The sequence below is a fragment of the Pterocles gutturalis genome, unplaced genomic scaffold (genome assembly GCF_000699245.1).
Source record: "Pterocles gutturalis isolate BGI_N339 unplaced genomic scaffold, ASM69924v1 Scaffold28131, whole genome shotgun sequence".
Classification (NCBI taxonomy): domain Eukaryota; kingdom Metazoa; phylum Chordata; class Aves; order Pterocliformes; family Pteroclidae; genus Pterocles; species Pterocles gutturalis.
Genome location: NW_010101249.1, coordinates 1 through 24,590, shown reverse-complemented (window position 1 = coordinate 24,590; position 24,590 = coordinate 1). Strand labels below are relative to the sequence as shown.

At 35.4% G+C, this 24,590-nt stretch overlaps 1 protein-coding gene across 1 annotated transcript; it reads left to right on the top strand.

Annotated features, from left to right (window-relative positions):
• Positions 1-4,858: 4,858 nt before the first annotated feature.
• LOC104468574 (liprin-alpha-2-like) lies at positions 4,859-21,445 on the top strand (the record flags this gene model as incomplete). The annotated part of the gene is made up of 7 exons (XM_010082765.1): positions 4,859-5,080; positions 6,769-6,915; positions 8,835-8,969; positions 17,686-17,769; positions 18,124-18,255; positions 19,231-19,293; positions 21,354-21,445. Coding segments are annotated over 7 exons (875 nt in total), but the record flags the coding sequence as incomplete, so codon positions are not given.
• Between the last annotated feature and the right edge of the window lie 3,145 nt (positions 21,446-24,590).

The following is a 24,590-nucleotide window of genomic DNA, read 5'->3' as shown; positions in this document are numbered from 1 at the left end:
TATCACTTAGAGGTACTTTTACTGTTCTTGGGGTTTGCCTTTATAAAATTAGATTCCTGTGTATGTTTTGACACAAACATAGTGGACTGTAAGGTTCTTTCTACAAAATAAAATGGGGAATTACTTTGCAATCAATAGGTTGGAACAATTTTACAATTTCTTTGCTAGCTGCTGTAGTCTGGTGTCCTTACTCTTTTTTTTTTTTTTTTTTTTAAACTTAAGTGCACCTCCACTCACTTTGCCTTCAGTATTATTGCTAAGGCTTAATTGAAAGGGCAATATGAAATGGATTAACAGAGGCTACAATATTGTCTTGTTTTACACCTCTTTGTTGTGTTCCTTTTACCATTGTTGTTGTTTTTTTTGTTTTTTTTTTTTGCTAGTAAACCAGTCTGCAGCTGGTTTTCCTTTTATTATTTCATGGCAGAGAGAATAGGGTAGAGAAGCAACAGTCCAGGGGGGATTTATTGTTATGTGTAATGCTGCAATTTACTGTACTTCTCCCTCTTGACACTCCTGTACAAGCAGCAGATTGCCTTACTGCTGTTCTTTTTGGATCTTGAAGGAAAGAAAATCTGATGCCAGGGATGTTGGTTTCCTTTTCATACTGTTCATCAGTAGGGAATATGAACATTTACTTCCCTCCTCCATTTCCACAGATCATAAGCAAAGATTTTTTTTCCCACAGACATTTCTTGTTCAATCCATGTTACCCTTTATGGCACTCAGCCCTACAGGATGTTTTTTGAACTTTGATTTCCTCTGCAGTATGATGCCTCTGCTATAGTTAATACCATCACTATTGTCAGATTTACTTGACGATTATTTCATCTCCTTTCTGTTTCTCCTCCCAGCTCATTTTGCTATAGCTGGGTGAATGTAAAAGCTTTCTTTATGAAATAAGAGCATTTCTGAAACACTTAGTATGGACTGTGATTTCTCAGTTATTTATCTGGTTCATGGTGATATACCACAAAAAAAACCCCCAAAAAACAAACAAACAAAAAAACCCCCGCAAAAAACCAAAGCAGGCCTCTCTCTTGCTGTTGCTCTTGCCCTCATTCTTCTCAGTGATGAGGAAAACAAGTGCCACATTGCTGGGTACAGATGTAGTTGCTCATTTACCTTTGTTTGCTCTGAACTAACCCAAGCAAAGACATCTGAGGTTGTATTAGGTCTTTCAGGCTGATGCCAACCAGATTTCTCATCTGGCTGAGAAACCTGTGGAAGGGGGCAGGGGTAGAGGGCAGAGACCCTTATGGCATGTGTAGAAGGCGTGCACACATTGCAGCTGTGAGTACCTGTTGTGTCTGTAGAAAGTGAAAAAGATTGTCAGGAATATATGATGATGCCATTTCTGCAGCACTGTGGTCTAAATAAATAAATGTGATAGAAACAGATGGACTTCTCTTATTGGATAAACTAGTTAGTTAAAAAAAAAAAAAAAAAAAGCGAAGCATTGGAGCATATGAGCTATTTGCCATGTTTCTTTTTTCAAGGAGAAATAGCCATTGCCATTACTAGTAGATACTTTTCTGTGAAATTATTGAAATTAAGGAATGTGTCCATATGTAGCTTTTTCATGACCACATTTGATAGACAGCATCATGAAATTTGTTGAAGACTTTATCTGGATGACTAACTTGTAAGCTGGATCAGGGGACCATTTTTCATTTTCTCTACTAGAATGTTTCATCTGCTTAGAAAGTTTTATTTAATGTTCCTGCCCTCCTATAAAGACTTCCCAATTGTTTCAGCTTACTTTCAGTTCTTAGTTTGAGTACTTTCTTCCCCCCCACACCCTGCCCCATACTAATTTGACAGTATTTCTTGCATATATTGGGGATTTTGGGTAGTGTAGGGATGTGACAATTAAGAATGTCTACTTTGAAACTTCTTTTGAGCTTTCCCCTAGTACTTCAGGTAATAATTAACAGAGATGTGACCAAAATTTATATTTCATTATTATAAGCATTCAACTAATTGCTTATTTACTAATGGATTGTGATTAGTACACAGCATTAACAGGCAACACTGAGTACTAGGAAATATTTCAGCACAAAAAATATAACTAGATAAAAAAAAATGAGGCACATAAAAATAAAATTAAAAATAATTAAAAAAAAAAATATGAGAGTCATGGATATTCTTCACAAAACCAGTAATAGAGAAAATGCTATGGTTCTGTCCCCCAGCGTATTCCATAGGGAATTCCTCTGGGGCATGGGAGGTTCCTGCTCCTTTCACTAATTCAGAAAATGCACTTGAATCAGCATCATCTACAGGATGCCTTTTGCTTCTACTGGCATAGCATATTTTCACATCTTGTTCCAGATTTTTTTGTTTAGGAGAGAGGGGAAAGTCTGACCATAAAACTGATGGTAATAACCCTCCTGAGAACCTGAGGAATGTTACTCCTTGAATTAATGCTTAATAACTTTCTGCTGGTAGTCTTTTGAAGTGACTACTCCATGTAATGTACCCACATAAAGATATATCATAAAATAATAGCAAGGCATAAAAGTGGCAAAATGGCAGTTCAAATCCTTAGGTAAACTTCTAAAGTATGCTTCAAAATTCTAAAAATACCAAATTTTAAGATGAGGCTTTTTTATTTTTAAATCTATTTTTATTGAAAACTTTTTTTTGTCCTAATTGTACTAAGAAAAACTAAAATGTTTGTATTTTTGGTGAGTTGGAAACTTTAAATACCAGCCAGGTCTATATATGAATACAAGAATAATCTAAAGCAAAAGTGAACAATGAGTGCACTTAAAGCAGCATGTACAAAGAGTTCATCAAAGAATTATGAGGGAAGTTTATTTGCATAAGTCAATCATGTATATACATGCATAATTGGCAATCATGGCATTTGTCTAGTGGTGACAGTTTAATTCTAAGTAAAATTTTATTTGTCTTTCCAGAAATCTCAGATATTAAGTAAATTAGTAAAAAAAATTATATATCTTTCCCATTTAATTTATATGTGTTTTGGTTATTCCTATCTTAAGGAAAACAGTTCTATTAATGAAAAGAAAATATTTCTCTGCCAGTGAACATACTCCTAGATATTACAGCTTGCTATTTCAAAATGACCACGGTTTGTGTCACATGAGATACATGATCGCATGTAATTTATTGTTTTTCAGATTTGGTATTTGGCTTCTTATAACCTTACAGCAGTTCCTGGACCACTATTTAGAGAGTTGTAGGGCAAATTCAATGCAAAGTAAAATTTGTTCATCTGTAACAACTGCTAAAATTGTTTCATGAGATTAAAACTAAAGCAGATTATAATTTAATAGATAACAAAGTTATCTCAAATTTACACAGTGGAATAAAGTATGATGGTTAGAATGGTTTATCCTGTTTGAATACTATTTTGTTTACATATGTGATTACTGCATATTAATAGGATTTTCATTCAAGTAGACTAACTGAACACTTTCCAAACAACAAACTGAGTGTAAGTAAATTTTTAAATTGCTATTGTCATTTTACCTTGGTGTCCTGAAAGTAGATCAATGATGGTCCAGCAGCCAACATAAAATGTCAAGATAATATAATTAACTAGTACAAATAAAGCAATTTTGGAACTGAGTTATTTGATGTAATGAATTTTTAGAGTAAAATAATTTTATTCAATGATCCACAGAGGGACAGGTGGTCTTGATCTGGGTTCATTTTATGGCTGATTGGGGAGAGAATGTTGTTAAAGCCGTTAAGCAAAGTAATGGTCCTTGAATTTGCTGGAAGATTTCTGTATAAATATATTTTTAAAATAATAATACAAAAGTGCTAATGAATGCAAGCTTGGTTTCCTCTCAGTTCTCAGTAGGAATATTTCATGTATACATTGATATACACCCTACCATCTGAATGGCAACAAGCACCTTTTAGGACCAATATTGCTGTATGATGCTCTTTGAGATCCATAACCTATTTAAAATTACAATTACAGTTAAATACTTTGTTCCTATACTGCCTAATATAAATTTAACTGATAAAACTGCACCTAATCAAGAAAGTTAATGACAGGTTGGACTACTTTGGTTTGGTTTTGCGTGTTATAGGTCAAAATAAAATAATTTTGGTTTTGCTTGGTTTTGTCTTTTTTTTTTTAAATTTGAGATTATTAAATTTGTATGAAACCATGGTTTAGCCTATGCTGGAAAAGGTTACTGTGACTATCTCTTATAGTGAGGCAATGCCAACAAGTCCTGCTAGTGAACCCACTTTTTTCCTGAAATCATTTATTTGCAACATAAATCGTATTCCTGAGATCATATTCCAATTGCAATGTGAGTTCTGGACTCTTGATTATTTTCTTTATAACTATATTTGTATCAGGGGCTTCAGCAGCACACACATTACTTCAGCAGAACTTGTTTCTAATGTAGACCTAACCAGACGTTCCAGTACAGTGGATTTGTGATTTATTGATGTTGCTTCCTGACTGCAGCATGGCCTATTTTGCAAATGAAATAGACTTTGATTAAGTTCAAATGCTGTGTAAATTTAGCTAAGACTTATACGTACTTTTTAGGAGTAGTGTTGTTGCAATCTGTACTTGAATAGTCATTATGTCAAACAAGCTGTTTTTGTATAGTGTCTTGCTCTTAATGCAGACATTTACTTCTCTATGTGATGTTGCATTCTGGAATCCCTTGACATGAACGAATACTAATCTTTTGCAATTTTTTCATAACTACCCTCTCTTATCTACCAGGAAAATTATTGTGTTTTTCTTTTCCTAGTTGCTTTTGTAATTTTAAAAATAATCTTTGTTTTATAAATTCTTTAGATAGAGTCCTTATTAAAAGATAATTAATAAATAGTGTCACTTCTCTGTTAACAGCGCTTATCAAATGGTTCCATAGACTCAAATGATGAAGCCAGTCAAGTTGTTGAACTTCAGGAACTACTGGAAAAGCAAAACTATGAAATGGCACAAATGAAGGAGCGTTTAGCTGCACTGTCTTCCCGTGTGGGAGAGGTAGAGCAGGAAGCAGAGACTGCCAGAAAGGAGCTCATTAAAACAGAAGAAATGAACAGTAAATATCAGAGAGACATTAGAGAGGTAAGGAGTTCACCACACTCACCTCATATTTCTCTCTTGTTCCTGTGGTACCCACTACAAGCTGATGGAGGCCAGTGAACATGGGCAGCAATAGTTGAGCACTGTTACCAGCCCTCATACATAGGAAACACAAAATTTACTTTAAGAAGTAGTGTTAGAAATCTCTTTATAAAACCGTTTTCATAAATGTGGGTGTGTATGTGTGCAACTTAATAGGAGGAAGGCCAAATCCTTTGTGGTTTAGCATTACTAGAGTGCATTCTGGCAAGTTTCCAGCTATTTCAAAATTCTAAGATAAACTCTGTTAAACAGAGATGTTGGTCTTGTAGGCAGTCTAAAGAACACCTTTAAAACTCCTGGGCTGTTTTATGAAAAGGTTTTATTTATATAATCAGTTATAGTATTTACTCATGTGTGGTAATTTCACTACCCCTGTTATAATATGCTATTCCCTTACTTGCTTTCAGCCCTTCCCTTCCTAAGCAAAGTGGCCATTAATACCTTTGCACGTAGAATAATTAGCAAATGTCAGTGCAGAATCTGCTGCGAAAGATATTTGTAAAGATGGAAGTGCCTGTCTTCATTATTTCATATTGCCACAAAAGAGTCTTCCCAATGCAGAAAATTAAATACCTGCAACAAGAAGAGTAGTTTAGTATTGTGTAACTTGGATAAATTATTGGGTTTTTTCCTGTGTTTTTTTAATTAATTACATACATAATTACCATTTTTATGGGGTTTTTTTCAGCAATTTGCAAAAGGATCACCTGGATATGGTCCATTTTAGGACTAGCTATTTGGATCCATTTATATGTTCATTGTGTCTTACTTGAAAAATAATCTCACTTCAACACTGGTTCCACAATGTAATATAATACAAAAAGCAAGACGTGATCGTCAGTAAATGTTTTCATTGTGAAAGATTACGTGGCAATATGTAAGTCATCTCAAGAGCCACACATAAGTTTAAAACTGATAAAATTTTCTACTTTCACTAAAATTAATTGAAGAGAAATAAACAATGTAATAGACCTAACTAGTGAATAATCTCTCTAAATTACAGCTATTGACTTCAGTGAGGCCAGCTTGTAATACATGAATAAAAACAGCTCAAGATTTTAAAGAAATCCTTATCCATAACATATATGGATAACATACCCATATGTTATGGTTATGTTATGTACCCAACATTGTGATCGCTTGTTTTCCTGATTTCAGGACATGTCACGGGCTGTCTGCTACATGTACTTGGCAGAAAATCTTAGTAGAACCCAGGAATAAGAGTAGAAATGTGCATATATATATTTTTTCCCCACATCACTGCACTGTGTTTCTACTATTATGTAACTATATCAGTTTTTCTATTTTCTGATCAAGCCTGCTGTTGTGTAAGAAGCAAGCAAGTAATTGTCAGCTGCATTTGCTATGGATTTTTGCATTGAAAAATATAGAAACTAGAAAAATATACAAAAGGTGAGGATTGTTTCCATTTGTTCTATTCAACAGCTACTGCTTTAAATATTGTAATTACAAGAAATCTCAAAGGAAATAAATTTTCTTGAAAACAGAAAAATTACTGCGGAGTGTACCTTGCATCTCTGTCTACTGTTAGCACGAAAATTAAAGTGGTATAAAATTATGTAGCATTTTAATTGCATGTCTCTTGATAAGTTTTTTTGTCATGTTAGGCAATGGCACAAAAGGAAGATATGGAAGAAAGAATAACTACACTGGAGAAGCGCTACCTCAGTGCACAGAGAGAATCCACCTCCATACACGACATGAACGATAAGCTGGAAAATGAACTGGCAAACAAGGAAGCCATCCTACGTCAGGTGTGGTATCTGCATTACTCAGTTATTTTCTTCATACACAGTTAGAATTAATGCAAAAAAGGGGGCAGATCTACAGTAGGAGGTTTCCATTAGGTTAATCTGTTCATTTTTAATCAACAGGTCAGTTAATCTAAAAAAACCCTGCCTAAGTTGTTCAGCATCTCTAAGCTTCATATCAGCTATTACAACCATGAATACCAAATCAATGTGTACATTCAACATTGGAAATTAACTGTGTTTTCCGATAGTGTCTTGCCTAAATGCACATACTCATATACTCTAAGTAAAGGATTATCTTTGCTCCTTATGTAACAATTTTCTGAATTTTATTAAAAAAAAAAATAGTATAATCAAAAGAAATTCCCTTCTGCAGGAAAGATCAAAATTTGCATACAGTATCGTCTAATGATTTCACATTGTTAGTAGTGTGTAAATAAAATTTTGCAAAGCTAAACTATCCATGAATATGTTTTTAAAAAAAGTATAACATGATTGTGCAGCTTTCTCTCATGGTACTTCATTTACACGGTGATTCCAAAAGCTGAAGTGTAAAGTTAGCAGAAAACACAGCTTGGTAATTTGAAGAATACAATGTGAACTGAAAGCTAACATAAAATAATGTAATTCAAACTGTAAAAGATGAAATTGCTCCTCAGCCTCAGTATAAGACCTTTTTTTTTCACCTATCATGTCTTCAAACAATATAAAATGCTATATGGGAAATAATCCTATATAGTCTGATAATCTCTGCTTCTATGGTTGTATGCAGATATATTTACACAAATATATGCACATACCTCTGTATGTGTGTATATGTATGTATGTGACTACCTCTTCAGGGAAATTAAGGCATCAGAACTCAAACTCTCCAGCTTCTGCCAGCTTCTTTTGACTATTTTAAGAGGTATCTTCAATTGTTAGGAAAAAACCCCACCCAAGAGTGGAAAAGTAGGGTACCTGCATCTGAGTTTTTATTGCTGCCAGTGTAAGTCGTGTTGCAGAGGTCTACCTACTCAAAGCAGTGACCAAGAGAATTAGGCTTACAATATATACAGGCAGACTTAAAGTTGATTTAAAGCACTGTGATGTGAAAAGCCTACCTTTTCATGCTTTCGAAGGATTAAAAAAGAATCTAAAAGCACACTCCTTTTTCATTATGTCTTCTGTTACCTGGAATGAACAAAAAAGCGGGAAAGACTTATCAAACCATTAAAAAATTCTTAATCATGTGGTCTATCTCAGTAGGCCAGAAAATACTGTAGTTATCAAATGTCCTTTTGTTTCTCTTTAATTATTATCACAGATTAATCAATTTCACCTCTGTAAAATGAGACTCAGTTGTGGGTTCACAGTGAACAATATCACTGCAACCTTCAGCGAACAGCAGCCAGGTTATGATCAAGAACGAAATGTCAGTTTTAACATTTCATAATATATGACTGGCATTTGTTCAGACAATTGCATTTGGCAATTTGTTCAAAAACTTTGCCGGGAATTCTATTATTTTGGAATTTTACTTCTTTCCCATTTTAGCTCATACATAAACTTTTCTGTGAGATGAAGTCAATATTTGCTTTTAGTACGTTCTCATTTTACTGGCACCAATACTTTTATTGTGCTCAGATAAACAACACATTGATCAGAGGAGCTTTTTGTTCATCTTCGTTAGTGCCATTTTACAACTCCTTTTCTTCACCTTCATATGATCTGTGAGCCTCAAATCATTCGTCGTTAGTAAGACTGGCAGCCTACACTGATCCATGCTTGAGTTAATACCTTTCCAATAAGCTCACCCAGGTTGTGGAGTATCTGTGTTTATACAGTGAGGTTTGATCGCTTCCCCAATACCTAAGAAACTGGAGGAAAATCTTAATTTTGGTTATTTTTTTCATACCTGTTTATCTGTCTTTGGCCCTCAGTTGGAAGACAAAAACAGACAACTGCAAGAACGACTAGAGCTGGCTGAGCAGAAGCTGCAGCAGACGATAAGGAAGGCTGAAACCTTACCTGAAGTGGAGGCTGAACTGGCTCAGAGAATTGCAGCTCTGACTAAGGTACTGCCCTGAGAAATAGATTCACTGCAGAAGCCTCATTGTTTAACATTGATTTGCATCCTGATTCCTCATCTCAAGGACAAAACTAGTATCAAGCTGATTTGAAAGAAGAAAACGTTTCCTGATAAGTATGTGCCACAGGTTTAACCAGGAATGGTCTCAATCCCATGTTTGTAATTTTTAGCATTTTGGCAACAGGAAAAGTAGTTATGTTTAAGTTAGCCTGCACTATATTTACAGAAGAGTCATCTATTTCCAATGCATATGAGCATTACTTGTCCTAGGAGGATTCATTTTACTGTGTAAGTTTCTAATTTAAGGGGAAAGGGGTAGGGGGAACTCCCATTCCTTCACTTAGTTCTTCTGGATGTTTTCGTACACCATGGGTATATGAAACAACAATTATTTTTATTCCAATAAGTGCTACAAAATCAAGTCTTAGTGGCAGCTGGGATCATTTGTACAACATAAATGAAGACAAGTTGCAGTACATACTTACAAGGTTTGTTTTGAATGATTCTTTGCATCATGTGTCTGCAAAGACAAATGTGAAACCCTAAGAGGACTTCAAACTGTTTTTTTTCTGATAAATTATTATACAGCAGCTTTCTTGCAGAAAAATAAGATAAAAATAAATTTTTAGAAATAGCGTGGTTTTCCTGTTTGGCCTCTGATACTTTCAGCTGTGCATGTAGTTAATCCTATAGCTCAGGTATTATCAGCTTCATAAAGACATACAAAGATGATATGTTTATTCTTCATCTCTTAAAATCAGACAAATAAAGAAAAATGCATTTAAGAGATTACATTTATATAAGCTTTCCTTTCTCTATTGCCAAGGAAGCTTTCTAGCTATTTATATGCCCAGCTATTTTTAAATTTGTTGGATTTTTTTCAATTCTTATGTTTTTCTATTTATAGGGAAGCCTTCAGTGCTGAGCAGCTTGCTGATAAAGTCTGATTTTTAAGTAATTTAGTTAAGAAGTAGAAAGAAAGCAAGAGGGGCTTTTTGAGAATTTGGGTTGGTTTGGGTTTTTTTATTATATGAAGGCGAGATCATTATTCAGGGATCAAGATTTTGTGCTGTCCACTTTAGGTTTATATGAATGGGTGGAAATCTGAAACAGAGACTGAAAATGGTGGGGGGAAAAAAAGAATCAGCAAAAAGAGAGCTATGTGAAATACCAAAGAAATATCATTGCATTTTAATAAAAAATCAGGTGCACATTAGAACAATCCCTTGGCATTTTAACTTTTTTCATTTGTTTCTGATTCAACAAATAATCACATATTCTAATGCCCACAGTAGCTTAATTTTTTTTTCTATTTTAAGAGGATTTTTTCCTGAATAATTTCTCCAGCAATTAGGCACCAGTAAGTATTTTGTAGTCTCAAGCATGTCTTTTCTTGCAATTGCATTTTTCCTTGAACATATATTAATGACAAATATTGTAAGCAGAAATCCCATTTCAACCATGCAGAGCCCTCAGGGACTTCCATGAGATACTGTTGTTGTTGTGACCATAAAGCTGCAGTATACATCTCTGTTTGTCTTCTTACATTATTTCATGGGATGTGGTTAGAGAGCTGTGAACAGAGCTGACACTCCACCCCATTGTGCTTTGATGTACTTTTGTCAAAGTTTTTGCCAAGCGGGAGTCTCTAAGAAGTACATTAGACTGTAATGGCAGTTCTGTTAATTTCTCTTCAATTACATGAAAAACTGAAGAAAATTCTTTTATTTAAAATTGTGTCTTCTTGGAATACATGACATGAAGAAGAATGCCAGAATTTGACCAATAGGCTGAATAAACCTGTGTTTTATATATCTTGTATACAATGTCTTTGCAAACTGTAGAGCTTATTGAAGTAATGGTTTGACAGCTCTGAAGTTTAAAGTCCAGTACTTTTCACGGATAACATAAATTAAGCTCAGAACCAAGGACAATGCTGTAGTCACTGCAGCTTACTTAGCTAGCTGGTATACCATTACCACACTAGCTATTTGATGAAAGCTACGAGACCTTCCTAAGGGGCTGAATAATACTTAATTAATTTTGCCTTTGTTGAGCTTTGTGTCAGCATACACATTGCTGGTAGGGCTCAAATGAGCTAACTGCAGACTACCTTAAGTCTGCCTACCTACCTGAGCCCTGGTCACTGCATGTCCATGTATACTAAGTAAAAGATGAGCCCCCTAAATCAGGTAGTCTTTCTGCACTGCAAAAAAAGTCAAAACTGATTCTCCTTTCTTTTGTACTACCTCAATGAAAGTGGCTCCTCTGAGGTTAATGGGGTTACAAAAGAGGTGAGTTAAGCCTAATATGTTTTACGTGTTTTTTAAAGGAAAGTAGTGTGGGATAATTGGAAACCATGACTGCTTCACTGTGGGTGAAATGTAAGACAAATTATTTACATGTGGAGATAAAACAGAACATACATGTTCTGGATTTGGATGTGATTTCCCCCTCCTCAGTTTAAAATATGCATGTTACAATTCTGCATTCAATTTATTATACTCTTCCTCATAGTAAATCTGGGTTGGTATTCTGCACAAGAAGGATGTCAAATGAGATCCTTCTATGGTGTCAGTTTTTTAAATGGGTTGTTTTTCTTTTTGTATATATATGGGCTAGTGAATGTCTTTTGCTACTTTTCTATGCCCAAACTAGTTCATAAGGAGTGAACTTCCAAAAGTTTGGACTATACAGTGAACTCAGATAAGTACCCATAAATTTACCTGAATCGTTTGAACTTTTCTTTGGCTTTGTTTTCACTGTGTTCTGCCCATTGGGTGAGCAACTGGAGGGTTAGTCAGCCTGTGGCAGACTAACCTGGAACAGCATGATCCCATGTACTGCCTGGCCATTGCACTGGTATCTGTCTGGTCATGACAAGTAGCACAGCTCTCAGCATGTATCCCAAGTTTATATTTATAAATTTTTGCCATGACTCATTGAGCCACCTTGTACTCACTCTCACAGTATTGGTCTGTTTGCCTGCCCTGGAGAAGAGGCAGTTGGTAGTAGAAGGCACCCCCCTCCAATATTAACTAAACCTTTCTTTATCCTGTAAGATGTTTGTTTTCCTCAGAAAGGACAGACATTGGAGCATCCAGAACTCTCAGATGGTTAGTCTTTCAAACACAATTTCTCCTTACATGTATTCAAGGAGGAGTCTAGTGGAGACAACCAGCATCCACCTACTTCCATTCACTCACTCCCTCTAGCAGTCACTCTCCCCCTCAGGTGCCTATGCAGCAGAGGTACCATGTCACTTCTCTGATCACAAGACAGCAGTCAGCATTTTATGCCGTCATTTCTGTATGCAGGTCACCAGAAATACCAATAATGCTTTTTAGCTGCATAAGAGAATGGAGAAGAGGAAACCATAATCATAATAAACCACATTTAGCATAGTAACACTTTCAGCTTATTTTAAAGGTGATAAAAATGACTTGAAAGTTCGAGGCAAGTAGAACACAATGCTTGTTTTGTGACAGTGGTGAGTTCTGGTTTGCATTAAGTAGGGAAGTTGCAAGAAAGGGAAAGGAGAAGTTCTGCAGTAGAAAGGATGCAAAGGGGGGGAAGGATGTTCTCCTGCAAGAAGTGGATGTGGTTAAGACAGCAACCTCTTTGAGAACAAGGGAGGGAGAGAAGATGATGTGTTAGCTGGAGAAGGAAGCTAATAAATCTTCTCCCAGAAAAAAACAAAAAACCAACACCTCCTTTAAGGAGGGAAGCCTAAGAAAAGTTTACAAAACATTACTGTCTTCTCAAACCACCCTTCTTGTGCTTCCCTTCCCACAGAAGATTTTGTCCTGATAGGAGGAAGAAATGAAAGAAGCTAGGTTGAGACCTCTAAATGGAAGGAGTTGCCTACTAAACCTATGAGGTGTAGAAGGTAGTGGGGAAATAAAGGAGAGACAAGAATGTGTGGATATCTAGTGACTGAAAGGTTGGGTTTCAGAAAAAAGAGTGACTTAAGCTTACATATTTTGTCACATTTGTAACAGGTTAGGAGTGAGCACATGAACAAGTAGCTGATAACTTTGTGAGCTGTTGTAACTCAGTCACCACAGTCACCTATGTTCACCTTCAGTTGCATAGCTCGATTCAGTAATGCATTCTTTCTTCTTGAATAATTCATTCAAAGGCTAGCCAAACAAATTTGTGCTATAAGAAGCCAGGAGAAAATCTGGAGACAGCAGGTGTTCAAAACTCAAGGTGTCAAAACTGTGGAAATTGACTTGTACCATTAGCGAAGTTTAGATTTGTTCCTGCAGCTCAGCACAAGGAAGAAAAATTATAGCACCTGTACTGTACAGGTGCTTTCTGCATCTGAAATTGTATTTTTTTATTTCATCTGAGATGCAAAGACTAGAAATTGTGTGATGATGTGAAAGCGACTTTTTTTTTTGTGGGTGAATTAGCAGCAGGAGCAGCAGCAGAATTTTAACAGGGTTAGAGAGCAATAATACAAGCTTCTTTGGTATTCCCTCAAAGCAAAATTTTCCTGTTTATTGCTGGCTTATACTGGCTATTTCTCTGCTATTTCATAGCATATAGAGTGCAAAGTGAGCATTAAGACTCAAGCCGGTATCTCATGGCGAGTCAGACATTGTTAGTTTTTGTCCATATATTTTTAATCCAGTCTGAGATGCACAATTTCACAAATCTATTTATAACTGAATGTGCTGGCTAAATGCTTTAGGTGATAGTTGCTGAATACCACACCATGTGTCTTACTAATCCTCCTGTACAGAGTACTAGAGAACAGGCATGCAAGTCATATTAAAAAGAAGAATGTAAGGTAAGGTCTGCCAAGCAAATAGTCATACAAGCTCCACTTTAGAAAGTTTATAACTCAATTAACTCTTAGCAAAGCAAGTCGGAAGAAATCTAGCTTCTGTTTAAGAACCTCAGAGTCCACAGCTGTCCCTTCTGTCTCATGCGTATCTGAAATTCTGTTTTGGGAACATGACTAATGCTGGTGGCTCGGCCTCTGCCTCATGCCTCAATCCACGAGGCAGAGACGGAGACATTCAGTGTTTTTACGGTAACCACCCAAGTCTCCCAAAGAGCCTATTCTGGTGAGAAGGTCTGGGGCTGACTAACACATGCGGACAACAAAAAGGCATAGCCACCACAGGCACGTCAATCCTGACAATATGGCCTAGAGAAGTCTGTGCGGGAGGCATTTGCAAATCCCTTAGGGAACAGCTAAACTGCTAGATCTTTTTGTCTGAAAGGGTCTGTTTGAAACTCGGATTGAGGCCTTCCTCATCATAAAGGGCAATGAGAGGTGTTGAAACCCTCCTTTGAGGAGTGTGTTCCGACTAGGCACACTAGGAGATGGAGGGGCTGCTCTTCCCTGCTGCAGCTCTCTGTCTGCAGGTGGGTTTCTGCAAGTGAGAGAAAGAGGGAATATGAACCTGTGTTTCTGTCTCCCTAGCCCTTACAGGGGACACCCTTTTGATTCATGTCCCTGCTGCAGGGGCTGCCCATGCATTTGGCACCTAAGAACCAGTGGTTAAAATCCCTAAATAGCATTAGAGCCCAGGTAAGGTACTATAGGCTGTGCACCTGTGCTTGTTCTCTGCCAGGCAAGCAGTTGAGCCTAGTTGTTTAATGTCTCGGTTATAAAATAATTTCATTATTTTAGAGTAATACGGAATAATACTTTAGGAACAAACAAATGAAATGCATGTAAATAAAGGAAACAAAATATTCAGATACATTTTAAGTGTTTTGAATAATGGCATCTATTTTGATTCTAAGGCATATTGAATTTTAATTAATTTTGAAGTCACTTTTTCCTACCAAAGAGATGTAAAGGGAGATGGACATGGAGATCAGCTCTGTTTTCTTTTATTCTAAAAAATGAAGTACAGGTACTTTGAGACACATTCAGGAAGATTTTTTTGACAAGTATGTACCTATCAACATTTTAATATTCTTAATAAAATAACTGAAAACTTCACAGAAGAAAGATTTATATATATCTTAAACATATACCTTACTGGATTATTAAAGTGTTAGGAAGTAACAGAATTAGATAGCTATAAGAATTATAAAAAAACATCATGTTCTTTCAATAAAGTTTTCTATGTAAGAATTCAGATAACATACATAATTCTGACAATAATTTAATTCCTCCTGCTCTTCCAAATAATAGTTAGGCCTAATACCACAATTATTTTATCCTCTGGAAATACTGTTTCCTGCTAAGGAGTAAGGTATGGCATGGTTTAGACTGAAAATCTGTTTTTTTAATTTGAAAAATAAATGTAAATTATAGAGCTGGTTAGACTGGCTTCTCAAGGACAGGTCATGACAGACAGCACCACATTTCAGAAGTTGTAAATGAGATCCCCTTGGAACCTAGAAGTATTAGTTTGGTTATCCTCCTATTTTGCATTAACAATTAATTATTATTTGCATTTTGCAAAAAGGGGAAGCAAATCTATCTTCTAGAGAGGAGACTAAAGCTTGGTCACTTCTGATTGTCTGCAATCACAGGGACCTAACTTTTTCAGCCCTATCTTTCTATTTATCCAGTTGGAGAGAAAGCAGTGCGTTAGCACTTGTGTGCTGAAACAAACTGATATGTAAAACTAAAAGATAAGATAAAGAAAATCATAAAGGGATTGTCACTGGTGCAAGTAATAATAAATAGCCAAAATAGTTTCAGATAATGAGTAACTTCAAATACATCACAATACACCTGCTTCCTGATCAGAAATGATAACAGCACTTATTAAATTAGCTTAATTGCAAAGTATACTGACTTTCCCTTAAGTTTTGCAAGAATCTGACTTCTGTGAATACACTTAGTCTGAGAAGAGTAGTAGTGATCTTCAAAGTTAAGCATTCTTCTTGTATTTATACAAGGTGGGATTTTCTTGTATGGATGTCTTCACATCAAAAGCTGCAGTTTATAAATCTCTAGATCACAGGCTTGTTTTCTGTCTGATCTTTTGGTCCTCATAATACTACTGAGTTTAAGTTATGGGAAATTTTAAGTTATGATATAAATCTGGGATTACTTTGGTATCTATTCCTAATTATTCTGATAAATGATTAGTAGACAACAGTATGAAAAACAGTCTCCCTAAAAATATATGGTTGTAAAATTAGTATTTATTGTACATATTGAAGTTTGCTCATCTAGAAATGAAGTTCAGGATCTCTTTTTGAGAGAGGGTAAATCTGACAGTGAAATAGCATTTGACAAGCGTTAAGTTCACAACTCAAAGTCATCTGTAGCACCGTCTATACATCTTATGCACATTCCTGTTTCCATAGGAACAAATCCAATACAGCATTTCCCTTCCTTTAAGTTTTGTTTTGGTTTTTTTTTTACCTTGAATGATAAAATAGGCTTGTTTGATATGACAATAACATGAATACTCATGTTTTGCAACAGATGACCTAATTAAGGTCAACTTCTGTCAAAAGTAGTAATGAATCTTTGGATGGATTACCATTTCTATACTCAGTAACGATTTTTCATTCTTATTAATGGATTTTTATTTATAGGTTCTTCTTTTATCTGATGACCTTGATCTTCCAAAGAGATCCACCAGGGTGGATCCTTTCAAAGGGATGAAAACTATATTGTTTATTTGGATGAAAGGGCTTATGTAGTGTATTCTAAAATAGAATACTAAAGCTTCAGCCTTGTCTCTTTTGACATGATTTCTGTTTTCTAGAAATTAGGGAATGTACCATAACATTGCACAGTTCTGTAACTGACCAATCCATTAATTCAGTATTTATGCATTGTTTTCATTCCTAGACAGTGATAGAAGAATTATAAAGGACTTTCTGACATTGGCCTCGTAGAGTTTTGTTCTGGTGTTTAGTTTGCCATAATTCAAAAAAAAAACCACATTAGAATAGACAGTATTGCTTTGAATCCACTCTGTAGTAATATGTCATCAGCCAACCATTACTAACCTTGAACTTCCATGTGTAGGTTGATAGCTTTTTTAGCATTCCATTATTTTCAGTTTCTCCACATCAACTGCATCATGTTCACCAAGTATCAGTGTAGTTTATTCCATGTAAAAATCTGTCAGTTAAAAGTATTAAATTTTCAGTCACTTTTCTTTTAAGCATTCTGTGCTGTGTTCTGTTCAGTGTCAGTGTCTTTAGTTCTGATTTTTCAATTTTGTCCCTCTCCTTTTCCTTGACTTGTTAGTCTGATCCAACCTCTTCTACCTCATCTGATGATTATCAATATGTTATGGAAGCTAAACTACAAGAAATGATCTCCATACGTAGGAAGGTAGTCCTACTGGACTTTACTTTCTATTGCTAAATAGAATCCATCTGATTTGTTTTCATTTTCTTTAACTTTTTTTTTTTTTTTTATTGATAATCAACCATTGTGCAGTTCAGTGCTTCAGGAGCTTACAATTTTATGATGGCAGGTTTGTGTTCAAACCATGCACAGTCTGCATGTTACATTTGGCTGATTTCATTGCTCATAAATAACTCCAATGTTTTGCTGATGCTTGGATGTAACAGGCCTTTGTAGCTGACACATTTCAAGCAATGCTGTTCAGCTGCCTGTTTAAATAAGGTTTCTTTTTGGAAAACTAAGTTTGCAGTTAGTAGTAGCTTGCTTTATGTTTTGTTTAAACTTTACTGAGATAAAGACTTACAAAGCCACTTCAGTTCGAGAAAGAGTCTTTCTGGTTTTTTTGCAGGCAGAAGAAAGACATGGAAACATTGAAGAACGTATGAGACACTTAGAAGCCCAACTTGAAGAGAAGAATCAGGAACTTCAAAGAGTATGTGTATTTCAGACAACTTCTGTGCACTTTTCTGCTTTTAATTTGTCAATATAGCGCTACGTTGTGCACTCCAGCACACAAACTTATCTGCTGGTAAATGTTTTGTTTATAGCAGTGATGGCAGTATCTTGCCACTTTACTTAACCATTTTAATATACTAGTTCACATCTAGTTGCAGCTTTCAAAGTATTCTGCTGATACAAAAATGAATGTGCATTAATCAAGACCTGTAATTACTTTTCCTATGGAATTTCTTTAAATGGCTACAGTTACAGGGCTTTTTTATTTTTTAATGATACAAGTTTGTACTGGTTAATTTTGACCCTACCAATCTTCTATTCTACATTAAAGGCACGGCAAAGAGAAAAAATGAATGAGGAGCACAACAAAAGATTATCAGATACTGTAGACCGACTTTTGACAGAATCCAATGAGCGTCTGCAGCTACACTTGAAAGAGAGAATGGCAGCACTTGAAGAAAAGGTACAGTGCAAAGGGTGGTGTAAAATACAGCTTAATAAAGATTCTCCGGTGTGAAACCAGTTCTACTTTTATTGGGATGGGGGCATCATGTTGACTTTGTATTACCAGGTGTTACCACAAATATCATCTAACTTATACATTCAACTCTTAATTCAAGAGTGCGCACAAGAATCTTTCCAGAACTACTGCTAACTGGATATGCTAAGTATTATGAGTCCCAGTTTTATCAGCAAGGAGCCCGATGAAAAGCTTGTAAAGGACTAGAGCGCAACATGGTATGAGGCAATGAGAGAAAGTGGACGAGAACAGAGGAATGGCCAAGTTTCCATGTGCTGTCATTCCCATATTTTAGCCTGATGATTTTATCTCAATCCCTATGGGAAGAGTAAAATGCTGTCACCAAAGGAGAAGGAACATCTACCCTTGGAGAGGGAATGATATTTACAGGTTTTCAGTGACACGGGACACAATGGGCCTGCAAAATTCAGATCTCATGACCCCCTTAATCTCTCACTCTTCTATTTATTCACCTTCAATTTGATCTGAGGGGAATCTTTCAGTGTCTTTCAGAAGGACATTTCAGAGCCTTTCAGAGGATGTACTTCTGGTCTGCATCACTGAAACAAAATGTCATACAAAGCAAGAAATAGGCCTACCAAAAGAAGAACCTGGGAGAGATAGATGTGTAAGAGTGTGACAGTTGCTCAGTTCAAGGAAAATGCGAAGTTTTTGCTGGTTTTGATAGAACATGGTCCTACATTTTTAGATTATTTCCAGTGTTTTACATTTAATGTATACTCAAACTGAAGCATTAGAAGATTTTAATTTTAAAGTCCCAGGAATATGAAGGCTTGTTTGTTACTTAACTTTGCTAATTTATACGTGGAGGTTACATGTATATTGTGATATCTGATGTTTAACATATCTCTAATTTCTTTCTGGTTTATCCATTTCTTTTCTTCTTTGTATTTCTAGAATGTTTTGATTCAAGAATCTGAAAGTTTCAGGAAAAATCTGGAAGAATCTTTACATGACAAGGTACTATAAAATACTGTAATTTTATTTTTTTAATATTATTTGGAAGTATGTATATGGCATATTAATTATCCAACTAGCCTGTAAAATCTTCCTGGAATCAATGATAGTTCCTTTAATCACCCAGATGTCTTAACTAGCCTTTAAGGGTCTCTAACAATTGTTCTGAGCTAAGTTCGTGGTTGAGATCCTAGCCTCAGGAAGGCAATACTTAAATTCATATTGATTTTGTTGGCTCTGGAATTTTTGTTCTATCAGTTTAATTCCGAAAAACTTGTTTAACAGAGTTGTATGCATAACTGGTCACACTTTCATAGTGAGGAATGTAATTGCTTGATTTGATGCAATTCTTCTTAACAGGTGCAGTGGCATTATGCTAAATATAGCTGAAAGTGACCTTTCATAATTCATCACAAATTAACCCCTAATACTGTTTAGTGAATCTGTCAAATTAATTACAAATATTTATTCCAATCCCAAATGTTGTGATTTTGTTTTGAAGTTATACTTGCCTTGAGCGCAGTAGAATACACGAATGCATCTGCCTTCAGATTCACGGAAGTGTTTCATAATGTATTGAAACCATGTAAAAGAGATTGTACAGAATTTAAAAAACAGAGCTTCATTTGATACTAATATAACTATGATATGACATATAAAATCAAGAACTTTGAGAAAAATAACAAAAAAAGTATCTGTTCAAATAAATTACTTTAATCTACATTCAGATAACCTTGTAGAAAGGCAGAGAGATTAAACTTTCAAAAAGGAGCTTGTAGGGCATTTTAAATAAATAAAATTTTTGTACTGTACTACCACAGTTATAAGGTGATTCAGCTGTCACAAAATCAGGATCACACTTCACCAGGTTAGATGACAAAAAGGAAATTTCTAAAGCTGTGTCAATTGAAACAAAAGTTTCTATGACTTTGCTACCAGAGAATTTAAACCTGAATTATGGATACCAATTTTGTCTGTATAAATAAGGTATTTTAACAATGTTATCTCCAACATAACTTTATTGTTTTAATAGTGTCAGAGTGAAAGTGAATACAGTGGCTAATTCTTTTTTAGTCTATTTTCTGGCTTGAATGTACATATCAACTCTTGACAAGGATGAAAAATCTGGTATAAAAATCTACATTTGTATCAAAAGTATTTTTGCAATTATTTATTATATTTATTGATACAAGTAGTGTGATCACTAAATTATCTCAGTAACTCTATTCAACCAAGAAATAGTGTAAAAATACTGTAATAATTACTGAATCTGATATTACTTAAGTGCAGATCCTTCTCCTTATTAGAGTTTTGGAATCCTGAACATTTTAAACTCTAGAAACAGCAGTGTTACGTCTACATCCCACATTCTCTCTTAATTTCTTTTAAAAATCTTTGATCTTATTTTATTAGTAGTTACAAATTTGTTATTTGTACAATTCGGTAACACCGCTGTTTTCCCTAGTGATTGCTGCCAATAGTCTTTTTGTTAGTTGATTCCAAAAACCCAATTTTTGTCGCACAGTCATTTTCCACCAGCAGCACCTCATACTGGACTTCCATCAACTCCCAAGAGCAAGCTGTAAAGCTATAGCTCAAAGAAGCACCTAAAATGTCTTTGTCTCTAAGTCTATGTCTCTATTAGTAAATAAATATCTCTATTAGTAAACAAGAAGGCCAGGACAGAATCTGTCTCTGAAGGGCAAATGGCGTGTCACACTCTGAACTGTGCCTGGCACAGAGAGTGCAGTTAGTGCCCAAGTCAGTGCTAGTTCTTTGCGTCACCCTAGCTATATAAGAAAAAATATTTGAAGTACAAAGCTGTCCTGTCATCACTTCCAGCTAGTAGAAAAAAAAATATAGAGTGCTGTAAAACCTCCTCTTGATGTATATGTTTTATTAGCAATACTGAGGCTTCAATGAGTTCACTGCCTATTCTTACTACAGTCACTGCTACGTTCAGTGTTACTTATGTTACTTGTTTAGCTTTACAAGAGCAATATCTCATAAAGTAAATATATTTTGTATCACAAGTAAGTATATCTTACTATTTTAATTTCCAGGAAAGACTTGCTGAAGAAATTGAGAAACTGAGATCTGAACTGGATCAAATGAAATTGAGGGCTGGTTCGTTAATCGAACCCACCTTGTCAAGGTAATATTTAATGATAAAAGTTTCCTCACTTTGAGTTGAAATGGAACATAAATATAGGTGATAAGCCTTTACAACAGGGATGTGTTCAGACCACACATAAAAATAGTCAAGTATTTAAAAATGTAAAATGTGTGCAATGATTATTACTGTTGCTTCTCACTTTTTTCATAGGTAAACAGGGCCTTATAGCAGTGAGTATACACTGAAATATTACTGAGATTAAAGAAAGTCTTTTGTATTATGGAATGTTTTCAAAACTATGTCCAAATACTCCTTTTTTTTTCCTCAGGAGACCGTAACAATAAAGTTGAAACTGTTTTCTTTAGTGCTGAAACTGATCAGCATGTTTACGATCACATTATTTTTTATTAGCAAGAAATTATTAATATCTGCTTAGTGTGTAGTATAAGACCACAGATCTTCAGCTAAAGATGAAGGCCTGACAGAGAGAACTGACAATATTGTAACAAGACGTTAAACATTTTGCCTCTTTTTGGCAGAAAAGCAATATGGGAACAAGAGTGAGACAGATACCATAGAAATAGCATCTAACAGCTCAAATGAATTTATAATTCTAGGGAGTCTTCCTTGCCTAAAAGTATCCCTCAAAATAAAATAGTTAACTTTATTGATAATTGTGTGCCATGTCCTATTTTCATAAAAAGCAACATGTTAGCTTTTAAAACCTGCCCAAAGCTCATAGACCAAGACTAAATTCAGAGCACTATAATCCGCTAAAGTGATTCTGATAGGATAATTTTTTTGCTTGCATCAGGTATTGTCTGCCCATTGTTTCCTCAGACATCTTGCTCAGTACCTGGACATGATTTCTCCCTCGACCTTTTTTTATCTCTTGGAATAATATTTTTTCTATAAACAGAGAAGTGTAAATTGCTGAAATTCAGCATGTGATGCTTGTAACTGGTTTTGTTCGTGTGGGAGTGTAAGTGTGACTCCAGGCACACACAACACTTTTTTGAGAGTGCTTATGAGGACACAGACTGTTCAACTGCTGCAACAGATGAGTTTTTGGACAGCAGCCTTTCTTGCTGGGTAGATGAGTGTCATTAGCTTGTGCTCTGTAAATAGGAGTCTGATTAACGCATGTCAAAAGGCTGTTTGAACTTGATAAGCTGTCTAAATGTCTTGGGAATTCAGCAGGTTCCCCTAAAATATTATGCTCCCCTTCTATTACCTGACTTTGTGAAGCTACCAGCCCTCTCAGGAATAGGGAGCTATCAGCATCTAACCCCTTATTCAGTTTTGTGTTTGCAGGAGTTTGTTCTTTCAGCAGAAGACTAATGAAGCTGGTCAGCAGATAAATATCTGCTGCCAGAGACTGGAACCTGGGCTGGTTTTTTTTTTCCTGTCAACTTGCTGCACAAGTGCCAAGTGTTATCAATTATCAGAGCAAAGTTCTACTACAGCAAATACTGTACACAGAAAATAAAAACCCATCACTGCCTTAAAGGGTTTACTATCTAAGATATGAGAGAAATTCCAACTGAATGTACAAAAACCCCAAAAGATTTTTGTCTGGTGCTGTAGATGCACAACTGTCATCAGGTTTTCTTGTTAGTATAATGACAAAAATGAGTTTTAGAAAAATTTTTAATAGGTAAAATCGTAATTTTTCTGATATTATGGAAGTTCCTATCAGGCATGACAGGAAGCATAAGAGAAGATAAACTGGTGGTTGTTCAGAAAAGGACATTTACGACAACAGCATGAGCTCTGGTGTATGCTTTACCCAAACTGAAGTTCTAAAACATTATTCAGCATCTGTGACATTTTAATGTATCTGATATGATTACTATGGCACAAATTCAAATTTCAGGAATTTGGTACCTCTTTTTTAAATTCATTTTCTTATGGTATTTATTTTTTTATAACAAAAACTGTATTAGTTCTGGAAATCCTTCCATTATTAGTTTAGATTTGTCACTGTACTTATAATACCCAACAGTAATTACATTTTTCCATACCACTCTGTCAAAGTAGCTTGTGGTAGACTTTCATGTTTTTTTGTGATCTTTTTGCATTTCCCATTTATCAATAAACAGACACCATAGTTGTAATATTTTATCTTTCACTTTAATAAAATGTTGTTTGAAATCTGAGATCAATGCTTCAGTCCTCCAAGTATGAGTATGTTTTAATTCAAAATAAGTTCTTCTGAAGGAAAAGTGAGTCTCTGTGTTTAGAAAACAGAGCTCTGTGTTAGACCCCAGGAAAACAGTCACACGGCCTGCAGTTTTCGGCATAGGTAGATAAGGTTATTTCTTTCATTTTGGAAAGCAGACATTCTCTTAGCTTTTTTATGTCTAGGACTAAAGCCATTATTTTCTTGAACAGAACTCTTTTCAAAGTAAGAGAAGTGTTTAAGGACAAAACTTATTCTTATTTTGTGTCCCAAAACTATTAACTTTGCTGTGAACCCTGTAAGTTGGCTGTAGGTGATTGTAAGCATTTTTCCCAAGTTTAAAAAAAATATAAGTACAACGTTAAACTCTCATTTCATGCACTTGTAGATAGTGAAATATCAAGCATATTTTAGGAGTTCCTATAAACAAATACATACCTAGCTCTCTTATTAGTATAGTATATGTTATGTTTCATATTTCTACTATAACCATGCTATTCATGTGTTGTTATTTGGAGATTGCTTATGTGTTTAAGAATGAGAAATGGTTCAAGTCTCCACTGTTGTGGCTGAATGCTCAAGTGGTGCATGGAGCCTTTGCTCTTCTGACTCAGATGCACAGCCTGTGGGCAGGATGCTTCAGTTACACCATGCAGGGAACTTTTACTGCTGCTGCTTGACCAAGGACAGAAAGGCCAGGGACCATTGTCTGCTGCCAAGAAAAGATATGCTGAAGTCATCTTGTATATGCCTCACCCCAATGTCTCAAGACTTATCAGGACTACAGGAAAAATTGGGGGTTAAAACTCTCGAAAGCATCATCAAATAAAGATGAATCATTCATAACCGATGTTATATATTGCAGGGCAGTTTGCTAATATTTTCATAATGCAGAACACACACTTAGAGTAGGAAAGTGTTATAGATAACCTCATCCATTAATATGTAATGTGCTTGGAGTAACCTCAGGAATATTTATTCACAGAATCACAGAATGTTAGA